Source organism: Aethalodelphis obliquidens, unplaced genomic scaffold, assembly GCF_003676395.1.
Source record: "Aethalodelphis obliquidens isolate GAN/ISIS:26980383/991018 unplaced genomic scaffold, ASM367639v1 scaffold44, whole genome shotgun sequence".
In the NCBI taxonomy this organism is placed as follows: domain Eukaryota; kingdom Metazoa; phylum Chordata; class Mammalia; order Artiodactyla; family Delphinidae; genus Aethalodelphis; species Aethalodelphis obliquidens.
The window spans coordinates 12522464-12540686 of NW_020837988.1; the positions used below are offsets into that span (position 1 = coordinate 12522464).

The following is an 18223-nucleotide window of genomic DNA, read 5'->3' on the forward strand; positions in this document are numbered from 1 at the left end:
GATGAAGAAGCGCTCGGTGACCATCGGGCGCAACTCGTCGCAGGGCTCGGTGGACGTGAGCATGGGCCACTCGAGCTTCATCTCGCGGCGCCACCTCGAGATCTTCACGCCCCCGGGCGGCGGCGGCCATGGCGGGGCGGCCCCGGAGCCGTCGGCGCAGCCCGGGCCCGACGCGGGCGGCGACTTCTACCTGCGCTGCCTCGGCAAGAATGGCGTGTTCGTGGACGGCGTGTTCCAAAGGCGCGGGGCGCCGCCACTGCAGCTGCCGCGCGTGTGAGTGGGGCCCGGGCCGGGGGGGGCGGGCGGGCGGGGGTGCGGCCTGGCCGGCGGGACCGGAACCCAGACCACGACCTCTACCCCGACCCGGACCACCGACTCGCGATCCACGACCCCCCTACCCCCACCCACGACCAGGAGGACCCAGATTTGGGTCCTGACCACCCCCCCGGGATCTGCTGCCCCCACCTACAGGACCCAGTCCCCGGCCAGCGATCCCCGCCTGGACCTATACACGAGTAGGACACAGTCAGGACCCAGACTCGGAGCCCCATTCCGACCCCAAGCCCTTGTCCATCTTCCCAACCAGGACCTAGATCCCGACATCTGGGTTCGTTCTTTCTACGGCCAGAACCCGACCCAGATCCCATCATCCCGACCGGATCCCAGTCCATGACCCCAATGTCCCGACCTCATCCACCGTACCCACGACCGGAACACAGACTACAATTCCTGCTCGGGACCCCCATCCTCACCTATCCAAAGCTGGAGGCTCAGGCAGCTGTCCACGTGGGCTGAGGTTTTCTGGGGTACTCTGTGTGTTCTGGGAGTTCGCATATAATTTTCGTAACTAGCATGTAGGTAGTATGGGATAGAAATGTAAAACTCTGGTTGGTGGAACTGCTCAAAACAAAAATCTGTGTCTTCTAACTGCCGTTGGGTTATCTGTTACTTTCTTTTTGTTCTGCACGTTTTCAGTAGTGTATTATTTCAAGCGTGTGTTTTTTAAGCTGAAAGGACTTCTTTTTCTCATTGTGCTTTTTGTAGCCTAAAAATTGAAAGCTCTTGAAGCATGATGGATTTTTAAATCTGTGCTCTGAACCTTAAAATGTTGGAAAACTAGATACTTTCAACATACTTTTAAAAAAATCAATTATTTAGAAATTTTTATAACGTGTTATAGAGTATAATTAAGTGAGCTTCTTGAGGAACTGTCAATCCTGCTACAAAGCAGTTCAGCTTGGTTCTGTGGTTTTGTGAAGTTATCATTTAGTCTGCTTGAAAAACAAATTTGCTCTCTAGGAAATGCTAATTATTCCTCAGGGGCTTTCTAGATTATTCCAAGTAGAACCTTTCTCCATCAACTGGAATTTTTGACTGCGTTCAGTTGTTGGAGATGGTGATAAGAGCTCTTGCTTTTCTTTATTTCTTCACTTTTGTATGTGGGTGCTGTGCTACTGTTTAGCCTGGAAAGCTGCACCAGCTAGTTCCTTAAATCTTGATGGGAACGTTATTTTTCAAACCAGAACGCTGTTTGTGTGTATTTGTACTATAGATTGCATAAAATCGATAGTAGGGACCTGATGGCAGCTTTTTAATTTGATGGTTTGTTGTTTACAAATAACTCGGCATCACAGCAAAGGGCATTATATTTTTACTCTGAGGACTTTGAGGTTTTTAAAGAAAATTCTGTTATTACCATTCAGCCAAAACCATTTGCGTTGACATACCAAACATGGAAATAAATTGATTTTTCTGCGAGGGAGCAGAATTCAGACTTTTGAGGAGTGGAGTGAGGCTTTCAGAGGAGATGAGTAAGAAGGGCGATGGGGGAACTTCCCTGGTAGTCCAGGGGTTAAGACTCCACGCTTCCAATGCAGGGGGTGCGGGTTTCATCCTGGGGAGCTAAGATCCCACGTGCCACGTGGCAGGGACCAAAAAAAGAAAACCAACAACAACAAAAAACAAAACAAAACAAAAAAAGGTGATGGGTAGATGCGGGGTCTCTGGCCTTCATCTCCAGCTAGTGTACAGTGGACCACCAAGCCTACCACCAGCCCTGGACTTCTGGGCCTGGGAACCTCTGCCCATACTGACAGAGGGGAGTGGTTTTTTTCATGGAAGGGGTTTTGGCAGTTTTACAGCGTGAGATGAGTGGGTAACTGCTAGGCTTTTGCAGCACCTCCCTTTCTGTAAGGCATTGTTTCCAAGTTGGTGTAGGGTGATCATAGATACAGGTTATAGGAAAAAAACTGTGTAAAGACGATTGGTGCTAGCTAAATGCAGAGAAATTGTTTTAAAAATCTTTTTCTTGAAATTAATCTCAGTTTTATGTTCCAAGTTCTTTTTAACATTAAAAAAATTAAATTGTGAAAGTTTAAAAGCAAATGTAACTTAGAGTGATTACGCAGAGGTTGAAATTTTTTTTCTTTTTGGCCACGCCTAATGCATGCGGGATCTTAGTTCCCTGACCAGGGGTTGTACCCACGCCTCCTGCAGTGGAAGTGCAGAGTTTTAACCACTGGACCACCAGGGAAGTCCCCAGAGGTTAATAAGTATTCTTACTGTTTGTTTCATATTTGCTTACTGAATTGAAAAATCACTGAGGAGTTTTAAAAATATGACAGCCTATGGTTGCTCTCTTATTTGAATAAAAATGACTTTATTCCAATTTTAAAATGAACTTAAATTTTGTAGTTAGTATTAAAAGTTTATATACAGAGAACTTGGAAGAGTATATAAACACTTTAGGCTTAAAGTATGGTTCACTATTTTATTAAAATACTAAAGTATTAATTTGGGAGGAATAGAGGAAAATGAGGAGTGTGATCCTGTATGTTGGTGTCGTGAGTATTTTAAATGGTTTGGGTAAGATCTGAGTACAAGCACCTTCTCCATGGTGGTTGGTAAGTTCCATGCCTAGTGAGGACCCGTACGTGAGTGTGTATGTTGCGGGGGCGGGGGTTTGAGCTGAATATGTACAAGAGTGCCATAGTGTGTGGTTTTCCAGAAAACAAGTGATTTCCAAAAATCCTTGGTTTTTGGCCAAGTATGCAGGGCTGTGTGTACAGAGATGCAACTTTTTCCTCCCCAGGAGCGTCTGACTTGTTGGAGGTTCAGGTGTTATTGGGACTCAGGGGGGAGGTGGTCTGTGGAGTGGTCTAGGTGGGGGAGCCCTGGGCCACCTGGGCCGGGCTCCTGAAGTGGGCAGGTAGAGTGACCTTGCAGGTGTGGCTGGGCCAGCATCCTGGCACTGGAGAGAGAGAATTCAGGCTGGAAAGGACTTTGGGGACAGGTTTGTGGAGCATGATGTTTGCCTGGGCCTGGTGGGGGAGCATTTTCACAGTGGTCAAGGAGAGAATGAAGAGTGTTCTCTTTGAGGACAGGGTCCTTGTTTGTCTAAGGACCTGGTCTGGCGCCTGAGTGAGCAGTAAAGTGTTTCAGGAAGATCTGTTGGGCAGGAATGTCTGGTTTTGCTGCTGTTGCTCTTCTTGTGGCCATGGTAGCAAACTAAGCATAATTTATAAATAAAAATAAACAACTCTTTAACAGTTGTTTATACTTTGAAATGTCAAGTGAATTTGATGTATTTTTCGATCAGTAAGATCCTAAATATCTAATAGCCAAGCATAAATAGAACAAGTTGAATTTACTATTGCCCAAAGGTATTTAACATGCAGAACTGCAGTTGTGTTTATTTAGAAAGTGACCCTGTTTCTATGCTGAATTAACTGCCTATGGGTTGGTGATACAGCAAACCTCCTCTTTCTTATGTGGCATGTTTTATCTTGCAGATGAAGTTTGGTAATGTCACACTTGAAGACTTCCTCACTAAATCACAGGTAGCATCCTCTAAGGTGAGGACAGGAGAAAGCTGAGCAGACAGTGGCTTCTGGAGCTTCGCAGGTGAAGACTCCAAGAAGAGAACTGAAGGATCTCACAGTGACTCGGTCCTGCTTAGATAAAAGGGATTGGGCAGAACCAAGTTTCCCAGAGAATACCAGTACCAGGAAGAAGGAAATAAGAAGGGGAGTGCCAAGAGAGGAGAGCCTCAGGAAAAGGACAGTGACCTGCAGTGTCACCCTCCATGGGAAGCCATGGGCTTGGTGATTAGGATGTTTTGGAGGATGAGGAAGGAGATGGGGTGTGGGACTCCGGGGTGAAGAGAGAGAGGAGGGAGTGGGGGTGTAAGAAGTGTTTGTGAGGGGGTGTGTGTGGATATTCTAAGGAGGGCAGAGGCGATATTAGGGTTAGAAGGAGTAGAAACCATGTGGATCACCAGGGTGAAGTGGGTGGGGGAACCACTGAGAGATGTAGCTGAGGCCCAAAGAATGGACACAGATGAGGTGTGGAGGTTAGAGTTCCCAGTAGGAGATGATAAAATGAGGGTGTCTTCTTTTTTAAAAATTTTTATTGGAGTATAATTGATTTACAATGTTTTGTTAGTTGCAGTAAAGTGAACCTGTTACACAATTACATATATCCACTCTTTCTTAAATTCTTTTCCTAATATAGGCCATTACAGAGTATTAAGAGTTTCTTGTGCTATACAGTAGGTCCTTATTAGTTATCTATTTTATATATAGTAGTGTGTATGTGTCAATCCCAGTCTTCCAATTTATCCCTCCCCTACCTTTACACACCCCCACCATAACCATAAGTTTATTTTCTACATCTGTAACTCTATTTAGGTTTTGTAGATAAGTTCATTTGTAGCCTTTTTTTAGATTTTACATATAAGCAATATCATATGATATTTGTCTTTCTCTGTCTGACTTACTTCGCTCAGTATGAGAATCTCTAGGTCCATCCATGTTGCTGCAAACGGCATTATTTTGTTCTTCTTTTATGGCTGAGTAATATTCCATTGTATATATGTACCACATCTTCTTTAACCATTCCTCTGTTGATGGACATTTAGGTTGCTTCCATGTCCTGGCTATTGTGAATAGTGCTGCAGTGAACACTGGGGTGCATGTATCTTTTCGAATTATGGTTTTCTCAGGATGTATGCCCAGGAGTGGGATTGCTAGCTCATATGGTAGCTCTATTTTCAGTTTTTTAAGGAACCTCCATACTGTGCTCCATAGTGGCTGTACCAGTTTGCATTCCCACCAAAATGAGGGTGTCTTCTTTTATTTATTTAACGCTGCGTTGGGTCTTTGTTGCTGTGCGTGGACTTCCTCTAGTTTTGGAGAGCAGGGGCTACTCTTTGTTGTGGTGTGCGGGCTTCTCATTGTGGTGGCTTCTCTTGTGGAGCACGGGCTCTAGGCTCATGGGCTTCAGTAGTTGTGGCACATGAGCTCAGTAGTTGTGGTGCACGGGCTTAGTTGCTCCATGGCATGTGGGATCTTCCCGGACCAGGGCTTGAACCTGTGTCCCCTACGTTGCCAGGCGGATTCTTAACCACTGTGCCACCAGGGAAGTCCCGAAGTTGTCTTCTGAGAAGACCTAAGCAGAGCCACTAGTGAGGTCTGGCGTGTTTTTTTGTTTCAGGGCTGCAGGGTTGGCTGAAACACCTTCATTTTATGACCTGAGACTGACCAGCTGTAGGCAGAGCTAAGATCTGGGGTCTAGGATGGCTGGAGTCCAGGACCCAGAAGTGGGTGACACGTAATGGCAGATCCATAGCAGAGCAGCGGAGGTGCTTTACACTTTGGAAAGTGCTCAGTTTACAAATTAATTGCTTTTAATGACCACTATGTATTTTTTTAAAAAGCTACAATATATATTCATTTGGCAAATTGAAATACATTTTTATTATCACTGATTTGTAGACATTGGGAACACAGTGCAGCTATTTTAGCATAATTGTTACTTGACTAAGTTAAAAATAACCCAGTAACCAGCTTACTTGCACTTTACCTGGTGTTTAGTAGTTCTTCTAGTGGTAAAGCTCAGTCTATTCATTTTAATGTTTACTTAAGGAATAGTTTAAGATGGTTAGATTTTAAATAATTTTAATTTCTAACAGAATTTGAAAACAAGCGTACATGGTGGGACCTGTCACCTGTAGTGGTCATTTGTGTGCCAGCTAACTGTATCAGGAGAAGGCAAGGATGGGCTTTGGGGCTGGACGGACTGGAGTCAAATTCCAGCCCTGCCGCTTAACCTGAGTTTTAGTTCTCTTACTTTTAACAGGGATAATAACTGACATTGTGTGGCACGGTTAGCACCATGCCTGTGCCCTTGCCCTTGTTAGACATCAGGGGCTGCTTGTATTTTATCTATCACAGTGTCCTGGTGTGGAGGGGCCTATGGAGATCTAACGTGACAGAAAATATGACATGGGGGTGAAAATGTCCTCAAGGGGCCAGCACTCTCCAACTTGCTCATAGCTCCACACACATGCACACGTGTGTGCAGTAAATTGATCAAGAGCCTCTGGGAACAGTGAGCAAAGTTTGAAATTTCTTCAGCTGGGAAAAGTTGTCTTTTCGCTGCCAGGACCTGAGGATAAAGCCAGGCCATGGGACGAGGATGGTGTCGTCCAGCACGCCAGGCTACGAGAGGTCTGTCTGGGGGTGCCCTCTCTCCCAGAGCCTCTGTTCTGGTTCTCCTCCACTCCAGTATGTCGGCTTCACCACAAACCTTCCCAGTTTCAGGGGGAAAGGAAAAGTGCCTCTGCCTTGGGGGCAAAGTCACGAAAAGGAACTGGTTAAAAGTCATGTCCTGTTTGCCGCCTGATTTGAAGGATTCTTGTTCATTAATGCCATTGGCCAAACTCATTTTGTAAATGAAGGATGGCTTCTCTGTCCAGTCGAAGAACTTTGCAATTTACAGTATACTGTTTTTCTTTTTAAAATTGCCTTTTTATTGAAGTGTAATGAACTGCATACACTTTTTTTTTTTTGCGGTATGCGGGCCTCTCACTGCTGTGGCCTTTCCCACTGCGGAGCACAGGCTCCGGACGTGCAGGCTCAGCGGCCATGGCTCACGGGCCCAGCTGCTCCGCGGCATGTGGGATCCTCCCGGACCGGGGCACGAACCCGTGTGCCCCGCATCGGCAGGCGGACTCTCAACCACTGAGCCACCAGGGAAGCCCCCGCATACACTTTTTTAAAGAAATTATTTCTCATTTATTTATTTTGTTGCGCCAGGTGTTAGTTGTGGCAGGTGGGCTCCTTAGTTGCGACTTGCCGGCTCCTTAGTTGTGGCAGGCGGGCTCCTTAGTTGCAGCATGCAAACTCTTAGTTGTGGCATGCATGTGGGATCTAGTTCCCTGACCAAGGGTCGAACCCGGGCCCCCTGCATTGGGAGAGCAGAGTCTTAATCCACTGCGCCACCAGGGAAGTCCCACAAACCACGTTTACTTTTTAAAATTTTTTAATTTATTTATGTATGTACGTATGTATGTATGTATGTTTGTCGGCGTTGGGTCTTCGTTGCTGTGCGCAAGCTTTCTTTAGTTGCGGCGAGCGGGGGCTACTGTTCGTTGCGGTGCGCGAGCTTCTCATTGCAGTGGCTTCTCTTGTTGCGGGGCATGGGCTCGAGGCGCGTGGACTTCAGTAGTTGCAACATGTGGGCACTAGAGCGCAGCCTCACTAGTTGTGGCACACGGGCTTAGTTGCTCCGTGGCATGTGGGATCTTCCCGGACCAGGACTTGAACCCGTGTCCCCTGCATTGGCAGGTGGATTCTTAACCACTGTGCCACCAGGGAAGTTCCCCCATATACTTTTTTTTTGTTTGTTTTTGTTTTTTTTTTTTTTTGTTTTTTGCGTTATGTGGGCCTCTCACTGTCGTGGCCTCTCTCGTTGCGGAGCACAGGCTCCGGACATGCTGGCTCAGCGGCCATGGCTTATGGGCCTAGCCGCTCTGCGGCATGTGGGATCTTCCTGGACCAGGGCACGAACCCGTGTCCCCTGCATCGGCAGGTGGACTCTCAACCACTGCGCCACCAGGGAAGCCCCCCCCATATACTTTTGAAACTTGGGCCATGGTCTCTTTCTTAGAGGCAGTGAGGACCTGAAGCTGGGCTCCCCTGCAGCCCTCGAATGTCAGCCGTGTGCTTTTCAGACATTCAAAGTGCTGTGGACCCCCTAGGAGGGATAGGTCATGGAGCCCATTCTTGGGACTAGCCTGTCAGCAACACTTTCCGCTGTCAAGCTGGGTGAGGCAGAACGTTCCCTCCTCATCACCTTGTGCTGGAACTTGTCTTCTTGTTTGACTTTCTCCCCTGCTGGTCCTCCAAGGTGGGGACCAGGTCCTACACGTTTTTGTACCCCCTGGTAATGGCACAGATCCATCATCACTTGGTACATATATAATATACGTGTGCAGGGACTTCCCTGCAGTCCAGTGGTTTAAGACTTCACCTTCTAACGAGGGGGGTGCAGGTTCAATCCTTGATCAGGGAGCTAAGATCCCACATGCCTCAGGGCCAAAAAACCAAGACATAAAACAGAAGCAATATTGTAACATTCAATATAGACTTTAAAAATGGTCCACGTCAAAAAAAATCTTAAAAAAAAATAACATACATGTGCCTGTTGGCTGCTGATTTAGGACATTACTGTTACTTGAATATTCTCAAATGTTGATCATTTAGTGTCATGATTCTAGTCAGGTGTGGCTCCCCCATTTATGGTACCCTGTTCATCAGCAGGTCTCATCTAGATACACAGTTGCAGAAGCACAGCATAGCTTCATGCATAATTGGTGGAAATATTCCACAAGACGAGGCAGCAGCCTCAGTAACAGTAGCAAGTTTTTCCACTGTGAAAATTCAACGATTCTTGCTTTGCTGAGGAGAAAGGTTTTTTTGTGTTTTAAATGAAGAAAAGAGGATTTCTAAAATAAGGAAGCTTTTAGCCAAAGCAGTTAGCATTTTGGATAGTATTCTTATCTGTTTAACATTTTTGTGTAGCTCATGTTTTCTTTTATGTCTGGGTTTTGGAGAGTTTACAATATCTTAACGATAATACAGTAAGTCAGCTCCCACACTTCTGGTCCTAGTTTTTTTTTAAAAAATAAATTTATTTTTGGCTGCGTTGGGTCTTCGTTGCTGTGCGCAAGCTTTCTCTCGTTGCGGCAAGCGGATGCTACTCTTCGTTGCAGTGCGCGGACTTCTCGTTACAGTGGCTTCTCTTGTTGTGGAGCACCAGCTCTAGGCGTGTGGGCTCAGTAGTTATGGCACACGGGCTCAGTAGTTGTGCCTCACGGGCTCTAGAGCACAGGCTCTGTAGTTGTGGTGCATGGGCTTAGTTGTTCCGCAGCATGTGGGATCTTCCCAGACCAGGGCTCTAAGACCGCGTCCCCTGCATTGGCAGGCGGATTCTTTTTTTTTTTTTGCGATACGCGGGCCTCTCCTCACTGTTGTGGCCTCTCCCGCTGCGGAGCACAGGCTCCGGACGCGCAGGCTCAGCGGCCATGGCCCATGGGCCCAGCCGCTCCGTGGCATGTAGGATCCTCCTGGACTGGGGCACGAACCCGCGTCCCCTGCATCGGCAGGCTGACTCTCAACAACTGCACCACCAGGGAAGCCCGGCAGGCGGATTCTTAACCACTATGCCACCAGGGAAATCCCTGGTCTTAGCTTATAATGAGGATTTTTTGAATTTGCTAATGAAACACAGTACACCAGGGCACGTTGAAGGCGGCACACATTGCCATGTCTTTGATTTGAAGCAGCTTGAGCACCATGACAAAGTGTTACTGCCATCATCCCCGGAAGTGGCTGCAGGGAGATTAGAAAGTACCTCGTAGGAAGCTCCCTTTCCTAGCATGCCTCAGTTTCTGGAGTATATGTTTGGTGCCCTGCTGAGAATTCCATAGGGATTTTAGACATTATTTGGCTTTTGCTGCCGTTTGTCATTTGCAGAGTGCTTCTGTATCTTATCTTATCCAGTGAAAGGTATCAGAGTACAACAGTGGTTCTCATTGGGGTACCCTTCCCTTCCCCAGAATATTCGGCAATCTCTGGAGACATGTTAGGTTGGTACGATTGGGAGGGGGTGCAACTGGCCTCTAGTGGGCTGGGGCCAGGGATGCTGCCAAAAATAATGCGATACACAGCAGGATGATCCTGTCCCAAGCATCAGTGGTAGGACGGTGGAGACCCCTGGAGCACAGTGATCTTAGCAGTCAGTAACAGTGGGATGTTATTCTTAACCCCATAGATGGTGAATTTTAATAACTTACAAATGGTACCTATTTAAAACCTTTAAAGTACCAAAGCGTTTGTTTCTAATTCAGTGGCAGGTGCCTTTCTGAAACGAAGCCTGAGGTGGAGAGGCCTGGCATAGAATCTTTCTCTTTGCAGCTTTGCAAGGATGCTCACAGGAAGCAATCCTAAATCTTAACCTGGGTTGTAAGGAGATTGGCCTTAGTACTTTGAGGAGTAGCCTGATGTTCTCCCCCTTGGAATATGTGCGCTCAGGCATATCCAGTGGCTTTAGTTAGGTTGGTCAAATTACTTCACAAGCATTTACGGTTAATGAGAAGAACATTGAGTTGTCTTAGTGGAGTTGTTCCAGTTTTCTGTGGTCTTGGTTCTCCTGGAAAACGAACTGATGGTGTGAGGGAGTGTGAATTAGTGTCACTACAACCACACTGTGAAAGACTGCTGTCAGATGCCATTTTCTCATAGTATTTAGTCACCAGTAATCGGCAGTATGAAACTCATCTTTTGACTCTTGAACAGATGGGATACAGAAAACCCTAAACAAGTAGGTTGGAGACTGTTGTGTTTTTCTGGTCTTTTTCAGACTGTAATAGCATTTTGAGTGCATAAGTGATGTATTAAAAATACTATGTTTTTGCCACTTCTAAACTTTTGGAGGATGTTAGGTTTATGAGCATCAGTTTTACAGCTGTTTGAGCTGGGTGGAGGAAGATGTGGTTTAAATGTAAACTGTCCATTCTGGTTCCTCCTTGAGTCTTGTGTTCCCATTTTGCCTAGTCTCCTTCTGGACTTGCCCACATGTGTTTTAAACACTGCTCATATCCTGTACCTTGGCACTCAAGTGTTCTGTGGGCTGGGCTCATTCATCCTCAGGTTGTACACTTACCGGGACTGTGGCCTGTGACCTTGAGTAGTGCCAGGAACCTGATAAGGACTCAAGTGTCTGTTGGTGAATTTGTTTGTAGGCTGCAAGGTTTGTGTTTGATAGATATTGCACCAAAGGAAACAGTTTAGAACAGTTATAAATAAAATTAAATTCACTCTTTGATTCTACAATTCCCTGCACTTGTTTTCTTGTTTATATTGATGGTGGACCATCCTAAGTGGGCTTTTTGGTTTTGTATATATGTTTTTTAAAGTTAAAGTTGATTGATACATGGAGGGGGTCAGGGGAAGCCTGGATACATGTGGACAGAATTTCCTGTAGTTGAATAAAAATGTCCTTGATGATGTGCATTGATCATATAACGGTTGTCATGCTGCAGGGTAACTTCTGTAGACCTGTTCCAGGAGCAAGTCAGACCATGCAGTTTTCTTTTCTTCAGTGTTGCTCCATGCTAGACAAGGTGGATCTAGTCTTGCCTACATCCCTGCAAATATGTCTTCACTTCTCCCACAGAGCAGGTGCACAGATCCTGGCTCCTATGGCCTCGTGCCTTAGGCTGGAGGAGGGCCAGTCTCCTAGTGGTTCTTCTGGCTTAGGACTTTTGCAGAGGTCTGGGGAGATCCTTCTGGGATTGCCCAGTCCAGAGCGTGTCCTTGTCCTAATGAGGTGGTCCAACTTTAACCCCCACTCCTGCCCCACCTCTGAAAGTTATACTTTATTTTCCATTGATCTTTTATTTTGTTCTCTCTTAAAAGTTGTCTTTCAGAGTGTTCATTTTCTCATTGATGCAAATTTATCTGTTAGTCACAGTTTTGAAAAATATCTAGTTCTTTATAACATCTGTGGGTTCCTAGTAACCAGGCATTCAATGTTTAGGGTTTCTTTTCCTGTGTATCTCTAATGGGAAGAGCTTTACTTTTATAAATAAATTTTTAAAATATTTATTTATTTATTTCTTGGTCTCAGTTGTGGCACGCAGGATCTTTGTTGCCAGGTGCGAGATCTTTGTTGCGGTATGCAGGATCTTTTAGTTGCGGGCACACAGGATCTTTTAGTTGCGGCATGCAGGATCTAGTTCCCTGACCAGGGATGGAACCTGGGCCCCCTGCATTGGTAGAGCAGAGTCTTAACCGCTGGACCACCAGGGAAGTCCGTATAAATAATTTTTAAAGTGATTTTAGTATTTTGGGAATGACGATTATTTGACTGCTTTTATTTGTGACTGGCTTGTATACTTACGCCATTATTTGTTAAAGTAGTGCGCCAAGCCTCGGTTAGAGTTGTTGGAGGACACCTCATGCTGTTGGAACAGCATCCTGGCTTGGCTGCAGATTAACTTTGGGCATCTGACTAAGCCTCTGTGAGTCATTGCATTGTCTGTAGGTTGAGGTGGAGCTCAACTGAGAAGGCTGGTTGAGCATCCCTCACCTCCTGGTGTCCAGTATCCCTAGGTAGCTATGGATCAGCCTAGGTCTCCTTTCTGTTCTTTGGAGGGCAGCTTTCCAGGGGCTTCACTTAAGAATCACATCCCAGAGGTTGCTTGTTATTCCCCTCTCTGTGTTATTCTCCACAAACCTCTCCACGTAGGAAGGGTTGAGGGTGGGCTGAGAATGACTAAGGCAGGCACTGTATGCTCATCAGGCTACTGAAACACTGTCATAATGTCACTTTGGCCAAGGGAAGGCAAGAGCCCCTCCCCCTGTGGCTGAGCTATTTAATCTCTTAACCTCAGGGTCCTCTTCTGTAAATATGGATATTACTGAATCGACTTCATGGGGTTGTTGTATGGATTGCCTTTGCCTGACTCAGGAGAGTTGATGAATGAATATTAATATTCTCTAAAGAAAACATCTTAAATTTCTTGTCTCAAGTATTTTGATTGGAGAGTTTAATCCATTTACATTTAAAGTAATTACTGATAAGGAAGGACTCTGCTATTTGTTTTATTTTCAACGTCTTAGAGTTTTTTGGTTCCTCATTTCCTCCCTAACTGCCTTCTTTTATGTTCAGTTGATTTTTTTGTAGTCAACTGTTTTATCTTCTCATTTCCTTTTGAGTGTATTTTTAAGATATTTTCTTTATGGTTACCATGTGGGTTACATTTAATATCCTAAATTTAAAACAGTCTATTTTGAATTGATATCAACTTCAAAAACAAAAACTCTACTCCTATACAGTTCCTCTTTCTCCCTTTTATGTTTTGTCACAAATTACATCTTCATACATATGTGCCAAATAACATAGATTTTTTTTTTTTTTTTTTTTTTTTTGCGTTTTGCATTTTCCAGGATCTTAGTTCCCTGACTGGGCATTGAACCCGGGGCCACAGCAGTGAAAGTGCCGAGTCCTAACCTGGACTGCCAGGGAACTCTCAGATTTATAATTATTTTTATGCATTTGTTTTTCTGGGTTTTTTTTTGCAGTATGCGGGCCTCTCACTGTTGTGGCCTCGCCCGTTGCAGAGCACAGGCTCCGGAATTGCAGGCCCAGTGGCCATGGCTCACGGGCCCAGCCGCTCTGCAGCATGTGGGATCCTCCCGGACCAGGGCGTGAACCCGCGTCCCCTGCATTAGCAGGTGGACTTCCAACCACTGTGCCACCAGGGAAGCCCCATTTGTTTTTTGAATCCTGTAGGAAAGTGGAGTTACAAACCATAGTCACAATACTAATTTTTATGTTTTCTTATGTGTTTATCTTCACTGGAAATCTCTTTTTCTTTGTATGACTTTGAGTCATTGTTTACTGGTCTTTCATTTCAACCTGAAGGACACCCTCTAACCTTTCTTGTAGGGCAGGTCTAGTGTTAACAAACTCCCTCAACTTTTGTTTATTGAGGAATGTCTTAATTTCTTCCTTGTTTTTGAAGGACAGTTTTGCTGGATATAATTCTTGGTAGGTCGACAGTTTTTTTTGTTGTTTGTTTGTTTTGTTTTTAAGTGTCATTCCACTGTCTTCTGGCCTCTGTGGTCTCTGATAAGAAATCAGCTGTTAACCTTATTGAGAGTGCTTGTATATAACATGTTACTTCTCTCTTGCTACTTTCAAGATTCTTTCTTTGTCTTTTGATGGTTTAATTATAATGTTTCAGTGTGGGACCTCTGAGTTTATCCTACTTGGACTTTGTTGAGTGTTTTGGATTTGTAGGTTCATGCCCTTTCATCAAAATTGGGACATTTTCTGCCATGATTTTTTTTCAAATATTCTTTCTATCTTTTTCCCTCTTCTTTTGGGACTCCCAAAATGTGTATGTTGGTCTGCTCGTTGATGTCCCATGAGTCCTTTGGACTGTGTTCAGTCTTTTTTCTTTCTGCTCCTCAAACTTGATCATTTCAGTGGTCCTATCTTTTAAGTTTGCTGATTCATTCTTCTGCCTGCTCAAATATACTGTTGGACCCCTGTAGTGAATTTTTTCAGTTACTATACTTTTCAGCTCCAGGCTTTGTTGGGTTCCTTCTTATACTTTGTATTCTTTATTGATATTCCATTTTTGTCAATACGTCATTTTCCTGATTTCCTTTAGTTCTTTGTGTTTTCCTGTAGTTCTTTGAGCAGCATACTTAACACAGTTGTTTTAAAGTCTTTATCTAGCAAGTCCTGTCTCTCACCTTCTTCAGAGATGATTTCTGTTAATTAATTTTGTTCCTTTGAGTCATACTTTCCTGTTTCTTTGTGTGCCTTGTAATTTCTTTGTTGTTGAAAACCGGACATTTGACTGTTGTAATAGTTCTGAAAATCAGATTTTCCTCCTTCCCTAGGGGTTGCTGTTTTTCATTTGTTGAAGGCTACAGGACTCCTTTTTGCCTAGTGATTTTCTCAGACTGCTATTGCAAAGACTGTATTCATTGACAAAGTGATCCCTGAAGTCCTATTTCATGGCTTGTGTTCAGTTGGTGGGGGTTTTTGTTGTTGTTGTTTGGTTTTTCTTTTTTTTTTTTGGCTGTGGCATGTGGGATTCTAGATCCCCGACCAGGGATCAAACCCATGACCCCTTGAGTGGAAGCATGGAGTCTTAACCACTGGACTGCCAGGGAAGTCCCTCAGCTGGTGTTTTGACAGAGTTTTCCTTGAGCACCAGGAGCTCTCCCATCTCCCAGTCTTTGAAAGTTGTCTCTGTGCCTGGGCCCTCCTTCAACTTTTGGTCAGGTTTGCACTGTGCTTGGGGATCAGCCGAAGGTGAAAGCCCAGGGTCTTCTCAGGTCTTACATGAGCATGCATCTTGCGCTGGGTATCTGTGTGGCTTTCTTAATTTCCCAGCATGCACTGTTACTCCCCCCACCCCATCTGTTTGTATTTAATCAGACAATATGCAAAGTATTTAGTACAATTCGGAGTCCCCCTCTACCCCCTGCACTGTTACTTTTGAATGTCCTAATTTCCCAGGAAAACTCTCCCCAGCTTTTGCCCTTAGGCAGTGTATTGTGTATTTGGACTGTAATCTTTTGATTCTGCTCTGGGGCAGATTTGATTTTCAGTGTTTTCAAGCTTTTTCAGCCTGAGTTCTGAAGTAGGCAAAACACAGAGGTGCCTGTGTCAGTCCTTCAGGTAGCCCTCAGACGGGTTGGAGCAGACGTATGCAGTAAATTGTCCTAAGATATGCTCTGCTCCCTAGGACCAGGGAAACAGTCCCACATTGGCAACCCAGGCTGCTTCACTTTAAGACCATTTATGCTTTAAGACCAAGTCTGCTGCTGCCCTGCAGAGGGGATGGACAGGGGTAGCAAATTCTAAAACTTTCCTACCTTCCAGTACCTCTTTCTCAATTCAGCACTTAGTGGTTACAGATTTCTGACTGCTTTGCAGGGTTTTCCACAAATTGGTTCTGACCGTTTCTGCTTGTTTTTCTGTGTGTGTGTTGTGGGGGAAGAGAGCTTGGAGCTTCCTACTGAGCCATTTTGCTGATATCACCCTGATTGATTAGTTCTTGCCAGTGAAATTTTTAATTCTTTTAATTCTCATTTTTCACTGAGTATGAAATAGTCCAGTTGATTTCCTTGCATTTAGAGATATGACAATATTTGAATAAAATCAAACTTATTGTCTCATTTTTTAAAAAGTGAAATAGAGTGCGACAAAATTTCTAAATTACCTTGAGTGCAAAATGACATGAAAGTCACACTCTCATTCACTTCCAATAAGTATGTCTTGGCTATTCTTAGTAATTTGTTAGGGTCTATACTTTGAATCAGAAGTTATGAAGTTTCTTCAGGAGTCTTAACACTGTGTGAAGTTGATTCATTTTCTTTAAAATCCCTTAGAAAAAAGTTAAGATCATAATAGTGATTTTGTTAAATGTTTCTTAGTACCTGCAGGATGTTTTGCATAAAGTAAGAAATAATTTTGCATTTAAGTTATTACAGATGTTTTCAAATGTTGCCATGTGTAGGCCAGTGGGAAAGGGTGAAGTTCTTACATATAGATGGTACCGAGGATGGAATGGAGGCTGTGGGGCACCAACCTGCAGCTTCTGCTCTCATTTGCTCTGTGAGTTTTGTTGAGTTGATTCCTATCCCTATTCCAGTTGAGAGTTGAGGCGTGGAGGTATTAACCCAAAGTTGCATAGGTTGGAAATGGCAGAGCTGAGATTCGAACCCACATGCAGTTTTCTTGCCAGTGTTTTAAAGCCCTAAGCTTTACTCAAGGCCAAGAAAAAGCCATTGGTTGGAAGATGGGGAACTCTACAAGTCAATCTAAAATTGGCTTTTTTTTTTAATCCAATAAGATGTTTATTCAATTTATTTATTTTTGCTCTTTTTTTAAAAAAAAAGTTGAACTATAGTTGGTTTACAGTGCTGTTAGTTTCTGATGTATAGCAAAGTGGTTCAGATATATATATATATATATATGTACTTTTTCAGATTCTTTTCCATTCTGGGTATCATAAGATACTGAATCTAGGGGGCTTCCCTGGTGGCGCAGTGGTTGAGAGTCTGCCTGCCAATGCAGGGGACACGGGTTCGTGCCCCAGTCCAGGAAGATCCCACATGCCGTGGAGTGGCTAGGCCCGTGAGCCATGGCTGCTGAGCCTGCATGTCCAGAGCCTGTGCTCCGTAACGGGAGAGGCCACAACAGTGAGAGGCCTGCGTACCGCACCAAAAAAAAAAAAAAAAAAAAAAAGATACTGAATCTAGTTCCCTGTGCCATGCAGTTGGACCTTGTTATTCATATATAGTAGTGTGTATCTGTTAATCCCAAGCTCCTAATTTATCCCTCCCCAACCCTTTTCCCCTTTGGTAACCATAAGTTTGTTCTTTTTTTTTTCATAAGTTTGTTCTTTATGTCTGTGAGTCTGTGTTTTGTGAATAAGTTCATTTGCATAATTTTTAGATTCCACATATAAGTGTTACGATATTTGTCTTTCTCTGACTTACTTCACTTAGTATGATAATATCTAGGTCCATCCATGTTGCTGTAAATGGCCAGGTTTCATTCTTTTTTATGGCTGAGTAATATTCCATCGTATACATATACCACATCTTCTTTATCCGTTCATCTGTCAGTGGTTGCTTCCATGTCTTGGCTATTGTAAATAGTGCTGCAGTGAACATTAGGCTGCATGTATCTTTTCGAATTAGAGTTTTCTCCAGATATATGCCCCGTAGGATCCAGAGTGGGATTGCCAAATAATATGATAACTCTATTTTCAGTTTTTTAAGGAACCTCCATACTCTTCTCCATAGTGGCTGCACCGATATACATTCCCACCAACAGTGTAGGAGGGTTCCCTTTTCTCCACATCCTCTCCAGCATTTATCATTTGTAGACTTTTTTTTTTTTTAATGTATTTTTTGGCTGCGTTGGGTCTTCGTGGCTGTGCGTGGGCTTTCTCTAGTTGCGGCAAGCGGGGGTTACTCTTTGTTGTGGTGTGTGGGCTTCTCATTGCAGTGGCTTCTCTTTGTTGCAGAGCACAGGCTCTAGGCACGCGGGTTGCAGTAGTTGTGGCGCACAGGCTTAGATGCTCTGCGGCATGTGGGATCTTCCCGGACCAGGGCTCGAACCTGTGTCCCCTGCATTGGCAGGCGGATTCTTAACCACTGTGCCACCAGAGAAGTCCATTTATAGACTTTTTGATGATGGCCATTCTGACTGGTGTGAGGTGATACCTCATTGTAGTTTTGATTTTCATTTCTCTAATAATAAAATAAGCTTTTTAATAGCACTGATTTCTCTAATCTGTTTTTTGCATTTAGATATGTAAATTACTCATGGCCAGGGAAAT

The 18223-nt window shown here is 44.3% G+C and overlaps 1 protein-coding gene and 1 non-coding gene across 3 annotated transcripts in view; one reads left to right on the forward strand and one right to left on the reverse strand.

Annotated features, from left to right (window-relative positions):
- Position 1: 1 nt before the first annotated feature.
- The window catches only part of FOXK2 (forkhead box K2), a 71067-nt gene continuing 52845 nt past the window's right edge, over positions 2–18223 (forward strand). For both annotated transcript variants that reach the window (XM_027081129.1, XM_027081130.1), the window contains exon 1: positions 2–273. In XM_027081129.1, coding sequence (XP_026936930.1) covers positions 2–273 — 272 coding nt within the window. The remainder of the gene's footprint in view (positions 274–18223) is intronic.
- Positions 12083–12155, reverse strand: TRNAG-ACC (transfer RNA glycine (anticodon ACC)). Its single transcript has one exon. It is a non-coding gene; the product is annotated as a tRNA-Gly (tRNA).